General features: G+C 42.0%; 1 protein-coding gene across 6 annotated transcripts in view; it reads right to left on the bottom strand.

Annotated features, from left to right (window-relative positions):
* PTPRO (protein tyrosine phosphatase receptor type O) overlaps window positions 1-14321 on the bottom strand; it is a 1002672-nt gene that overhangs the window by 202974 nt on the left and 785377 nt on the right. For 4 of the 6 annotated variants that reach the window (XM_078674018.1, XM_078674014.1, XM_078674017.1 and 1 more), the window contains one exon: window positions 5253-5324. In XM_078674018.1, coding sequence (XP_078530144.1) covers window positions 5253-5324 — 72 coding nt within the window. The remainder of the gene's footprint in view (window positions 1-5252; window positions 5325-14321) is intronic. The other 2 variants (XM_078674019.1, XM_078674016.1) reach the window with 1 other exon arrangement.

The raw sequence follows: 14321 nt of genomic DNA, 5'->3' as shown, positions 1-14321 counted from the left end.
GGCACAATACATGCTGCAGCCCCTGGTAGGCCTAGGGTGCACCTATGCCCTGGGTACCTAGGGTACACTATACAGGGGCTCACAAGGGTGACCCAGTAACCAATCTGGTATGTACCTAAAGTACATGGTATCAATTTAGAGAGAGAACAGCTAGGCTGTGGGCCTGATTAGCAGGGCCACAGTCAGACTAAAGACGAAACACCAACAAAACACCAGGTAAAAAGTGGGGGTAACCATAGAGTCAGATATGTAAATGTAAATGTAAATGTAAATGTAAATGTAGTATACTTCCACCTTCCTACAAACAATACCATAACAGAGCATCTCATATGTCTTGACTTTGTACTGCCTTTGATTGTATGCCTTTTTACAAAGTGCCCACTTAAATATTGACCAGTATAAGAATGCTGTGGTTCTGTTTTTAAGAAAATTGGAAAACACCCAAACTAATCATACACCAAGACTAACCAAAACACCCAGGCTAATCAAAACACTCAGCCTAACTAAAACACCCGGGCTAACTCTTAGAAATGGGGGTCTCTAGTTGGAAGAGGTAGATACCTTTGTCTAAATAGGGACCCTTGCTTCAAGTCAGGGTCAAGGGGATACACACTTTAGATAACCCCTGCTCATCCCCTGGGTAGCTTGGCACGAGCCAACAGGCTTATCCCAAAGGCAATGTCTAAAGTATTTGTACTCAGAACACACAGTAAGTCAGAGATAACATCACAAATGGACACCATACCAGTTAAGAAAAATAAAGTATCTTTATCTAATCTTCACAAGACCAAAATAAAAAAATCCAACATACATGTAATAAGAATATGACTTTTCTAAGGTTTCAAGCAACTTGGTCCATAGAAAACTATAGATGCGTGATTTCTCACAAAATACCTGCAGATGCGTCAAAATGCACAAGGCCAAAGAGCCGCAGAGATGGGAAGCGTTGAGAAACAAAGAGATCCGTCAGTTCCTGCGACCATGGGGAGAAGATGCAACAGTTCTGCTAAACGTAGGAGAAGTGATGCGTCAAATGCGAACTGTAGGGGGAAGTGATGCGTCGGCTCCACAACAATTTTGGTCCGCGTGTGATGCGTCGGGAAACTTGCCGCACAGGTGCAATGTGTAGAAATCCGGAATGCATAGCCGATCGATGCGGTAGTGTCCAGTGGCGCTGCATTGGTTTAGTCAGGCACGATTCCTCGATGCGTCAGTTCTGTCAGTGGTGACAAGCGATGTGTCGGTTCAGCAGCAGCGCAGCAATGCATGGAGACTCTTCTCGCATAGCGCTGCTATGTCAGAAAAACAGCTGCACGAACAGTGAGATGTTGATTTCTTCAGTTCTTTAGGTTTCTTCGAGCTCCCAACAGCAGAGACAATCTCCAGAGGCCCACAACTGGAACAGGCACCTCCTGCAGGTCAGAACTCTCATCAGCAGAGTTCAGGGGAGCAGGGGGTGAAGTCGTTGTGTCCCTGAGACTTAAGAACAGGAGGCCAGCACACACAGTCCCTTGGAGATCTTCTTCAAGCAGGTTCAAAGCAAAGTTCCAGTCTTTGTCCTTTCCTTGGCAGAAACAGCAACTGCAGGCCAACCCCACATAGCACACTGAAAAGGGGCAGTACTCCTCCTCACAGCTCTTCAGTTCTGCTCCTTGGCAAAGGTTCCTCTTGAGTCCAGATGTGATCTAAAGTTCTTGGGTTTTAGGTCTACTACTTATACCCAAAATGTCTTTGTTCTCTTTGTGCAAGGGTCTCTGATCCCAGTACAAACAAATTCTGTCCTTACTGGTGCAGTATGACCACAGGGGGTGGAGACAGCATTGTGCAAGGGAGACAGGCCCCATTCAGGTGCAAGTAAATCTCCTCCCCTACTCTAAATGCAGCCAAGCCCCATTCAGCTCGGCTCTGAGTCATCCAGGAAGGGCCAGGCACACCTAAACCCCCCAGTGACTGTCTACAGTGAAAGCACATCCCCAGCCCCTGTCACTCCAACACCAGACAGTCAATACACAAACCAACAGAGGCACACAGAATGGTTAAACAAGAAAATGCCTACTTTCTAAAAGGGGCATTTCCAAGCATACAATTTAAAAAACATCTTTACTAAAAGATGTGTTATTAAATTCTGAGTTCAGAGAGTCTAAACTTTATTTCTTCATCTTGTCCCAATGGGAAGGTATACTTGTAAAATGTTACAAAGTATCCCCCATTCTATCCTATGGAGCAGATAGCCTTTCCATAGTGAACAACGAAATTGGCAGTATTTCACAGTGTCGGAAGTTCCACCAGTGGAGTTGCCTCAGGAATATACTCCCCGACCATTTTAGTAGAAGTTAACAGTAAATATGCCATTTCAGTACTTAAAGAGGCAAGCACCCTCTACATTTCTAGTGCTGGAATCATGGGCCTGAGCAGTAAAAGTCATGGAGCCACATTACAGGAAATGCTGAAGGAGCACAAAAGGTACATGTGCCTGTCTTTGCACCATGTGGCACTTCAATATTACAGAAGAGGCTGCAAGTGCTTGCCTGGCTCCTTGCATTGCCGGTTGCACCATTTGTACCAGCATGAAGTCAATAGGGTGTTCTCTCTGTTTATGGGGGTGTACCCCAGGTTAACGGGACATTCCTTTTCAATGTCATGTTACTGAAATGAGAGCAGGGTCTAGCAAGCTGCTCGGAGGCACACTAACTGTGTTTCACATAAGAAGCCACACTCTGTAAGGGAGTTCCCTTATCCACTTTGTAGGAGGGAGGCTGTGGGTCGATTGAGACACCCTCTCAATCAATCAATGACACACAATGGTGCATGCACAATATTCAACGAAGCAAAGCATTGAAGGCCCATCGGTGTATATTACATTTGTAAATACTAGTTAATGTCCTACTGTATCTTTGCAATTTATATTTGCCTTTGTTTACATTTTGAAAATGTTCATCTCTTTGTAATGCCTACATTTATGCACTGTACATGCTCTAGTCATCCATGTCGTCTGTTGGCTCTAAGTTCATATTCTCAAAAGTCAGTAAAATCCTACAACTGTCAAGTGTATGTTGAACTCACAACTTGTGACTTAAATTTTCTAGCTCACACTATACATTTGTATCCTGAGATATAAGTTGCTTATAATTTGATATTTTTACATTTTTGTAATAAAACCTGGTGTTTCAAAAACTTTTTGCTTTCTTTTCCAAGCCAAAGATTTACAGGCCTCACTATGCTGCTGTGTAAAACATTTCCTCACATTTACAGCTTATTTAACCAGTGATGCAGCAGGTGTGATGCAAGAATGAAAATAGCCTTCTCTGATCCTTATGGTTAGTATAGACTAGACATACTTGTGGAGCAATGGGCCCGACATAACCTGACTCCAGCAGTACACCTGCCTGATAGTGAGGACTAGTATTAATCTATTAAAATTGTATGTAATTGTTAATTTTGAATTATTATTTTTTTTACTTTTAGCATGTGTTCGTAATAAAAACGAAAAGAATACTAGTCATTACACATACTAAGGCCAGAGCTATGGGCTTTGCTAAGGTTTGTTTATAGATATACGTGCAGTAAACATCTTGCATATTTACGCTGAGATTAAAGCTTTTTCATCAGCATCAAACCTTCACACAAAGGCAGCTGAATTAACAGAGTCAAAAATGCCACTTTTAAATACTGTAAAGATTTCAAGTTTCTAGTAATTTCAGTGGACTTGGGCCTAAGATATACATAGCTTGTTTAATAGTGATCTGTACATAGAAAGCAAAAGATTTCTTGGGTATTTAAAACAAAAAAGTGGGAGCTGAATGAGATATGCTGATTTTGATTCTTAACAATAGATGGCAACATTTAGCTTCATGAATTTTTGAGTTATAATGTTGCTTCTGAACAAATCTCATTGGTATATACTAAATCCATTGATCACACCCGGAAAGGACAGAGAGTGTTTAAATGTCTCACTTAAGGGGACAAGGTGTCACATGTTACAGCTGTTTAGTAATGCAAAGCATACTTTGTGGATATATCTGCTTGTGAATGTCTAATGTTTCATTGCAATACAAACATGCATTGTTTGATAGCTACAGGGAATACCCACAGCTGGGGGTCCTTGTTCTTTTCACGTAGTAATACCCACAGCTGCAGCAGCCATTTTGGAATAGCTTGTAAGGCATTATAAATGCAATAATAAGATGGCAGCTGTGGATGTGCACACATCCATGGCATCCACATTTGAATGCCTTTATAATGTTTTTATCAAATTCCGTGAAAAATGGACACCCCATGGATGCGTGCGCATCCATAGTGGCAGTCTTTGAATATGAATTGGTAAATAAAAACAAACCATTCATAGGTACCCACTGCTTGTCTGTGTGCTTACACACTCATAGGTGACCATCTTGACATAAACACAAATTTATTTTAAGATTGCTGACATTTTAGACTGGCCGCCCGCTGATACTACACTCCGTGGCAAAATATCACAAAAAAGTTTAAGAAAAATTGAAGAGGTTGCTAGGTGGGGAAAGTGACGGAAGGAAGAAAAGGGAATAAGGGAACAGTTAATGTAAATAGTCCCTTCCAGAAACAGCAAACATGTGATTTAGATCTTGGCGGATGGGTTACCCCGTCACAACAGTGGGAGACATCACGTACGAAAAAATATAAATCCTATAACATCCTATGAGATTGATATTTCGGCGGACGGTATATCTGTCACCGTTGTCACAGAGTAATCCGTCCTCCAAGATCTAAATCAGGCCCAATGTCTTATGTCAGTACTGGAAGTATGCATCATCCAGCTAGGGCAATATGAGACCTAAATGCTCCGGGGTGAGGCAAACACAAGAACAGGGAGAAAAGCCATGCAAACAGGAGCTGGAATTGAAATAGACAACAAAGCCATCAAATCATGAGCAAGTGCTGGCTAAAACTCCTATCTATTTGTATGCAATGTATTGGAGAAAAAGGTCTTGCCAGTAGACAGCTAACGCTTTCTGCAGCCAAGAATAAAAAGATAAATAAAAACAATACTACAAAAATTACTGTGACTGTGAACAACCATTAAACATTTGCTGAAAGTACAATTCTTCTATCATTTGCCCAGAAAGAACCATGCATTGTTCTGAAGTGAAAGTATATATTGTAAAATAAAATTAGATCATGCAGATATCACTTTTCTCTCAAGAATGTAATTGAAAACAGGACTTTGATCAAATACAAAACCACTTTCAACAAAAATTATTTGTATCATGATTGACCTGTAGATATTTTTTGAAATGTCATGAGACACATACTTGGTCAGCTTTCTCTTCTTCAAACCATTTTTATTCCTGGAAAAAAAGCAATTCAAGTATTAATCATTACTGCTGGTTACACATAATCTTAGCCTTTGTTATATAAAAATACAAATATTTTTAATATTTTCAGATGCCATGCTGTAACTTTCACTGCTATATTTCTTTGCAAATAGGAAAGCATAAAAGTCTGAGAAAATTATCAAATGTATTAAGAAATACTGAAGAAAGTCTTTTATACTTTGTAATTAAGTTTTTTAGTGCACTAAAAGATCCTAGAAATGAATAGCAAATCGGTGTTGCGAGGACTCCCTTTAACCCTATTACCTGATATTTAAATGGCTGAAATCACATGTGCACTAATTTAGAGGTTGATGAAGCACCTGGTATCCAACGACAAAACAAAAGCTGACTTCATCAGCAGAAATTTCAGACAGTCCATATTCCTCAAGCCATCCCGCCCTAGTTCGGGTGGTGGTTCCACCATACATTTTCGATTCAGGACAACAGGGAGTTTGTTATAGAAGCCAAAACATCTTTGCAGAGTGGCCACAGTAAACATGGCTCTCTCGCTGCAAAGCTTAAGTCCCTCCAGTGGAGCAGCAGCTGCGGTGGCCTTGCTGAGGGCACAGATAAATCCACATGCAGGTGAGTTCTCACCGCAGAAGTGAAGGCATTAGCCTCCACTCTCCTGGCGCCCTCGGAGACAGTGACATCTTAAGGACATGTGGGGCCTTGGTCAAGATATATTTTGGGGGCCCCTGCTTGGAACTACTTTACATTTATTACACCCTTTCCGATAATCAAAATATCTTTTGATGGACATCGATATTGAATTATATGTTAAACTTTCATAAAGAGGTACATGCAAAAACAGCTGAAAGTTCAAGCTGCTTGGTCTCCACGAGCCAAATAGGTCCAAAAGAAAGCTTGAACAAGCCTTGATAAGCCATTGCTTTTTGAGTTTTGATCTAAATTTGTTTGCATGGAACACCAACATTTTATAAGGAATCAAGTATTTTACCAGCTTATTACTCCCACCGTCAGAAAAATATGCTATGGGTGACTTTTTAGATAGTTAGAGGAATAGGGTGTAATATTAAAATAATACATATGCATACAGCACTTGACATTGTAACTTAAGTTGCTGAATACTTGTAATGACAAACATAACACATTTCACATTCACATAGTGGGGCTTTGGAGGGGATGTAGGGGGTTAAAAATATATAATTTTTAAAAGGAACTTACCTGAAGCTGCCGGCTGCCTCCAGTGTCGCACCTCAGTGTGTTTCCTATTCCCAGCACACACTGGGACAGCATCACAGAATCTCTGTGCAATCCTCATGCTGCTCTCATTCTATGCGAGTAGCGCTGGGATTGGCCTGAGCGGGATGGTATGGTGCTCCGCTCAGGACAGGGAGTCTGTGCTGTTTCTCCAACCCAGCTGTTCAATACAGCCCGGTTGGAGAAACCTAAGTGCGCATGTGTGCTTGGCCAGCCTAAGACAGCTGGCAAAACACACATGTGCACTTAGAAGTGCACAAACCAGTCCTCCTCCCCCTCCCATGACCCCATACCCACCCCTCCCTAGGCACTCTGGCTATGCCAGCAGGTGAAAAATAAAATGATGAAAGAATATTGTTTTATTTTTCACCTGTTGGCTCTGAGCCAGGGTGCCAACGCTCCATGCCATTGTGGAGGAGTCGCCCCTATTCACTACTGGCATTCTGGCTGCAACAATGAAGATCAGAGTGCTGCTCTCAGCATTTTCACCAGTTCTTGGTTAAAATCTGGTAACTTTCTCCTAGTTTCTCTTTGCCTACTTTGTCACATTTCTCCTCTTTAAATGTGTGCACTTCTCTGGCTAGACTGGTATCGATGACCCTTCTAAGTAGGAGAGATATGGGATGGGGCAGGATACAGGAGATGGACAGAGACATAAAGAAAACACTACAGAGGGATACATGAAGTAGAGGTGGAGATGATCTTGAAAGATATGTGTGTAAGAGAGAGAAAATAAACAGAGAAAGGTGAGGTAGCCAGAGAGAAAGATAGAGAAATAAGAAAGAAGAAGATGTAGGTAAAGAAAGAGAGGTCCAGAAATAGGTGCGGTTTTAGAGTGCAGTAGAGAGATTTATTTATTTACTTATAGAGCGCAACATTCATCCGTAGGGATATCACGGCGCTAAGGAGAGCACATCCTAAGTGAGGGAGGGGTTCTGAGAGAGGGTTTGTTAGAACTGGGGGTCTCTAGTTGGCAATGGTATTCACCTTTGAACAAATAGGGACCCTTGCTTCTAAGTCAGGGAAAGTCAGTCAGTCAGTCAGTCAGAAACCTTTATTCGATTCCAAATGAATCATAAAAGTTCACAAGGAACACATACAATCATAAAATAAGAGAATATTTACAAAAAAATCAAAAAATATATATTTTGCAGACAATTAAACACTTAATTACATACTTTTACATTGCGTATCGTTTCCTTATTATAAAAACAGTTTTTATCAAATCAAGCACAGAGCTGCAAATGGAAGCATTTGCTAGGGAATGTAAATAATGAAAACTCTCTTTATGGGATCGGAAACAGCTTTCGCTAAAAATTGGTTTAAGAAAGTGCGCCCTGGGGTCTTTATATAATATGCAAAATAACATAAGGTGCATAGTATTTTGTTGGGCTGTGTTATTACAAAGACAGGTGGGTAGCCTCTCACACCACCCCACCTGTTTTGGAAAAGCCACAAGAAAGTGCAGTGTGCCTAAGCGAAATCTTGTCATTAAAAAACGTGCATTTCCCTGTAAGCTAAAAGACAAATAACATTGTTGCTGTTTGTTGCTGTTTAAAGAAAGGGGGGCTGGCCTATCTGTAGACCTAGATGATAGCTCAGATCCAAAAGCTTCTTTTATGGACATTTTCATGTTTGGCGGTATACACTCAGGCTTATCATAAAAATCTTCTAATCCTATCTTATAAAAAGTTTGTTTAACGTAGCATAACCAGCATACCGCCATTGCATTGTCTAAATTCATGCAATCTTTTAAGACAAGTCGGGAGAAATTAAGTTCCTCTGAGGACCAGATTTCCCCCCATAAAAACAGGGGTGCCATGTGTATTCTGTCTGTAAGATAATCCATACCCACCTTCGAGTTGAAAATGATGTAGGGGAGCTAGACGGGATAAATAAGAGTCTCTTAAAAAAGTTGCTCTCGATTATTTGAATCTGGGTACTCTTTTGGTATCCCCACACTCCTGCACCGTAAGTTGCTCCTGACAGACATTTTGATTTGTACCGGCTTATCAGCTCTGCAACAGGCTTATGACCAAGTTTGGCCGCAAATCGAAACAGCCCCTCAATAACTCTTGAAGTTTGTTGCACCCGAGATACTAAAAGTTGATCCCAATTTAAGTTAGAGTTAAAGACATTCCCCAAATAGCTACAATTTTTTACCTTCTCAATAACTGTCTCGTTCACTGTGTATTTTCGTGTTTTCGTTACTTTAGGCCCACATACCATGACAAAGGATTTCTTATAATTCACCTTCAGGTCTAGTGACGTCATATATTTGGTAAAAGCATCCAAACATCCCTAAAGGCTGTTGGCAGTCAAGGCCATCAGGACCCTATCATCAGCATACGACAATCAAGGTACTTGGGCACCTGCTATTTTTGGGAAGTCCAAGTGTTTGTTTAACAGAAACTGCTCCAGCCCATTTGTATAAACCAAAAATAAAAATGGGGCTAGAATGCAGCCTTGCCGGACCCCCTCTATCGAAGCGATGGGCTTGGTCTTCTCTCCCCCTGGGCCATAACGGATAGTACAGAGGTGGAAGCATGTAGCCTGTGGAGGAGAGTGACAAGTGGTTCCTCAAAGCCCAGATCTTCCGTCAGCGCCCACAACTTGCTCCTGCACACAGTGTCGAAGGCACTGGACAAGTCCATGAAAGCCAGGTGGATCGACGCTCCCCTGGCCTTCCTGTACTTGCCCATGATCATCGACAAGTTGAGGCACTGTTCGACAGTTCCCATTCCTTTCCTAAACCCATATTGGGTATGTGATATTAGCCCAGAATTGTTAGCCCATGACTCCAGGCGTGCCAGAATTACCCTCACCTTACATGTGGCATCTATAAGGGAAATTGTCAGGTAACAGGTCGTATCATTTCTATGTCCCTTTTTAAATATTGGCACTACCACAGCTTTCTTCCAAGATTGTGGGGTCTGGCCCGTTATGACGGCTCTAAAAATATTTAATAGTACGGGGCCCAGGAGTGCCAGATTTCTTTTAAATAGGTCCAAAGGTACCCCGTCTGGGCCTGAGGCTTTAGAGGCAATACCCTTTCTAAGGGCCTCCTCCACTTCGCCTAAAGTTAGGGATGCACTTAATTGCTGGGCGGATTCAAGATTAAAATATATATCTGGCTGACTGACCTGTAGACTAATATCATTTGGGTTAAAAATCTTCGCAAAATGGAACTCCCAGGCTAAACCCGTTATGTTTGTTTCCACGTTCCTGCTTACATCTGTGAAGAGTGAACGATTAATCACCTCCCAAAAGGACCTAGAATCTCTTAGCATTCCTGCCTTGTCTAAATCTTCCCAGGCCTGGCGTCTCAATTCTTCATTTCTACGCTCTATTGTTTTTTTGTAAGACTAGCTTCCTTAAACATGGCCCTATCCCGTGGTACTGTGATTAATGCTGTTTTAAGACTCTATTTGGCGCTGATCACTCCAAGTCAACCCATTTATATTCAGGGCGATTCATTTTTTTTTACTGATTTAAGCAGATTTTTTGCCACATCTTCACATATGATTTCGAAACTCCCTATAATGGATTCCGGGGGAGCTAAGTAGGTTAAACAGGTCATCAAGTCAGTTATGTTAGACTTAATTATATTGTCCTGAAATTTGACATGATCCACAGTATTCCATTTCAACCTTACCCCTTAATTACAGTTATATTTTATAGGACAGTCCACAGCCATCCCCTTTGGGGCCTTAATTTTTAGAGAGGCTGTTAGAGGATTGTGGTCGCTGGAAGGGTTCGGTTCTACCAGGAAATTTTCTCGAAGATCGGAATATCTCCTGGTAATCCACATAAAATCAATCGTATTAGTTCTGCCCCCGCCCTGACATGTCGGGAAGTATGCCACCGAGCTGTCCACTAAATTGTTTGCCGGGGATAAGTCGTTAACAAGAATTATTAAGTTTAATGCATCCCCCTGAGGAGTATGTTTAAAATGGGCAAGCGGAGAATCATCAAGATCAATCAACCCGCACACTTTGTTACTGCTTTGCTGCCATAGTGTACAGTTGAAATCCCCAACCCAGATAATACATAAAGGGGTGAATTTTAGTGCTATTTTATCGATTTCCTCTTGCAGGTGATATATGACCCCCGTGCTTTGCTCATCAAAAATGTTATAGTACCAATTGATTAATAATAGACATACATCTAACAAATTAAAACACATGATCAGTTGGTCCCAGGGTGAATCAATTACCTTTCCGAATACAAGTGCCTCATACCCCACTGAGATCAAGGTTACCAATCCCCTCTTGCCCACCCTGACAATGATGGTTCCGCTAAAACATTTAGCGACAAATATCCATCTATGTTAACGTCCTTTCTACTCCATGTTTCCTGGGTACAAATAATATCAAATGTTTTAATGTACCGAACCCAGACCTCATCTGTTAGCTTTTGGGATAATCCTGGCTACATTCCAGGAAAGTAGGCGTAGCTGATGACAATTTCCTTGGAGATATGGTGCTTGCATGGTTTGTCCATTAAGGCCACTCGGGGTCTGGTCAGATGGGGCAGTAATTAAGCCCAAACCTCCCAGACTCTCACTCATATTATGTAGCTGGAATAAAGGGCACTTATCAAACCCTTGACTCGACTTCAAAGGATGTTGCCCAAAATTATCATTAAGTACCACAGCACCCACACCAGTGTTATGAGGCTCACGGATGTTTTCCTCCAACCTACCCCCATTGGTTGGCAGTCAATCTATTTCGGCCAAATCACTCAGTGGGGCAAATCAGGTTCTATCGAACCAGGGTTGTATCTCAAAATGCTTAGAGCGCTGGTAAATCAAAGTATATCTCACTTTTTCCAAAATATGATTTAATAGTTTGGGTGGAGGATAAAAAAAGCCCAACGGAAGTACCGAGATAGTATGATTGTACCCAATTTGGTTTTGATTTGCCGTCATATCAAGTATTGATTTAATTAGACCTGGGGATCTAAAGGTCAGCACAACACAATCTCCTGCTAGATTTTTGGTTGTTGCCCCCACCCACCTAATCCTACGGGCCATCTTAAAATCGGTAAATAACAATTTATTAGCCAATCCTGTTTTTGTATTTAAAAAATGTAATGCCCTGTTCCTCAATGAGGACCAATGTTCCTTCTGACCTAACGGTAATACCGGGACGTTAGCTAGGATGATGTTGTAAGGTGTAGCTTGTGGTGGGAGGTGCAGATTAATATCAGTGCCACTTGTGATCGGATTGTCACTCTGCCGACCCATAGTGGGGCCTCGACTTAAAGGATTAGAGGCTGATTTAGCTTGCTCCAGGTTTACCCTTCTCATATCAGAAGAATTATTTTGTGTGGGCTGTCCATCTCTTCACATGGGATCCTGGATCTGTAATGCTAGGTGGCTATCATATGGGTGGGCCTTCCTTTGGTCTAAGCCATCCTGTGACTGTGTTTCAACCGTATTTCCTCCCCAACCGTCCCTACCGCATTTTCTATTGACTTATGCATCTGAGCTAGTGGAGGTGGGAGTACATTGATTTTCTCCTCAAGTGAATCTAGCCTATTCCCAATATCAGTCAGTTTTAGGAGGATAGGGTTTAAGTGTGCTATTAATACCGCTTGTCAGGAAAAGGGGATTACACTACTGGATAACCCCTGCTCACCCCCTTGGTAGCTTGGCACGAGCAGACAGGCTTATCTCAGAGGTAGTGTGTCAAGTATTTGTGAATACACACAGTAATACAGTGAAAACACTACTGATGGACACCGCACAGGTTTTATAAAAATAAGTATCTTTTATATAGACTTAACACAAGACCACAAACAACAAAAATCCACAATACTGTACTTAAAATAGACATAAAGATGGTAGAAGTTGCTTAATTCAAGTTGAGGATGAATGCAACAAAGTTCTCACAAAAGTACCTGGATGCGTAATGCAAAACAAACAAAAGGTTTGCAGGAAGGGAGATGCGTTGGTTCCTTGCTTTGGGGTAGACGATGCGTCGTGCCTCCATGCTTGCGCAGAGTAGGGGATGCGTCTTGGTCCTTACCGGAGAGGGGGTGATGCGTAGATTCTCGTGATGCGTTCCGGTTGCGATGCAACAAGATGGCGCCTCGATGCGATGCGACGATCCGGTTGCGATGCGATAAGATGCCGCCCTTGATGCGTGTCGCCGCCGCAAAGGTTGCCGGTGCAACACCGGACAAGCGTGTCGCAGGGCCTGTCGTAGCTCAAGAGTCCACTGGGTTCCCCGCAAGCAGTAAGGAACCAACGCATTGCCTTCCCCAAAGCAAGGAACCGATGCATCACCTTCCTTGCGACCCTTTTGTTTGTTTTGCGTGACGAATCTAAGGTACTTTGTGAGTAAAGTGTCACATTTACCATCTACATTGAACTAAGATATTTCTACCATTTTAAAGTCATATTCTCGATATTGAACTGTGGATTTTTGTCATTTGGTCTTGTGTTAAGTCTAGTAAAGATTACATATTTTTCTAAACTGGTGTGGTGTCCATTTGTAGTGTTTTCACTGTATTACTGTATGTGCTCACAAATGCTTTACACACTGCCTCACACTAAGCCTGTCTGCTCGTGCCAAGCTACCAAGAGGGTGAGCAGGGGCCTATTTTAATTATTTATAACATTTTTTATAGCGCGAACAAGATCCCTAGGGACAACAGAGCGCTTTACTATATGAAGGGAGGAAGACAAAAAATATCAGAGGCAATTTCCAGAAAGAGTAAGGGAGACAAAGAGAATACAAATAGGAGGGTAATACAATAAAACCAGTGTAGGGGGTAACAAGGGTGAAACACAATGTTCATGGGGAGCTGTAACAAAATAAGAACAAAGTAAGCAGGAGGAATGTCAACAGGCCTCTGCGACTAACCCTATTAGGGCATGAATTTGTTCATTAGGAATCTTTTGGCTTCCACTTTGAATGCCGTCAATGAGGAGATTCTGCGAATTTCCAGTGGGAGAGAGTTTCAAATCTTAGGGGCGGCTCCAGATAAAGCTCGGTGGCAACCTCTCTTTTTCTTAACCACTTGGATGCTAAGGGTACCTGATGTTCTGCCATGTAATTTCCATTGAAACCAATGGAAACTCCATGACGAGCTGGGCTCGTGATGAGCGTCGAAGGGGTTAAGGATACAAGGTTTCAGGAGGAGGGAGAAGGCACTTCTTGAGGCTCTTACTCCACAGGATAAGGTAAGTTTTCTGCAAGGTACGTAGGAGTATTTTAGGTGAAGGGCTAGAAGCAAGGGTCTCTATTTGGACAAATGTGCAAACCATTGCCAACTAGAGACCCCCATTTCTAACAAGTACCATTTTTAAGATTTGTTTCTTCCTTGGAATATGTTCCCTAGTCTAAGGGGCACATAGGTCCAGTGTATTGGAGATTTCCGCTAGGAGGTTTTCTGCTCCTATTTGTACAGACGATGGCATAGGGGCATTTGGGTAATTCAAGGAGAAATGGTGCTCAAATGTGTCAGGGGTTACTAACCTGCAGGCTCTTTTTGCCACTGCTGATGATGTTTGAGAGCGGATTAATGTCACCGGTAGGCTAAGGGTAAAGGAGATCAGGAATGGATCTGTCCATGATAGAGACCGTACTTCTAATATATTGGTGAGTTCTAAATTGGAAAACACGAGGTCCAGGGTAATGCCCGGCAATATGTGTGGGTTCCCTAATCCACTGTTTTAATTGCAGAATCTGCATGTCATTGTCTAGGTGTTTAGCCGTGTAGTTGTTAACATCTTCA

This window comes from Lissotriton helveticus, chromosome 1_1 (genome assembly GCF_964261635.1).
Source record: "Lissotriton helveticus chromosome 1_1, aLisHel1.1, whole genome shotgun sequence".
NCBI classification, from domain to species: domain Eukaryota; kingdom Metazoa; phylum Chordata; class Amphibia; order Caudata; family Salamandridae; genus Lissotriton; species Lissotriton helveticus.
The sequence above is the reverse complement of the archived record's forward strand: the minus strand, read 5'-3'. Positions and strand labels throughout refer to the sequence as shown.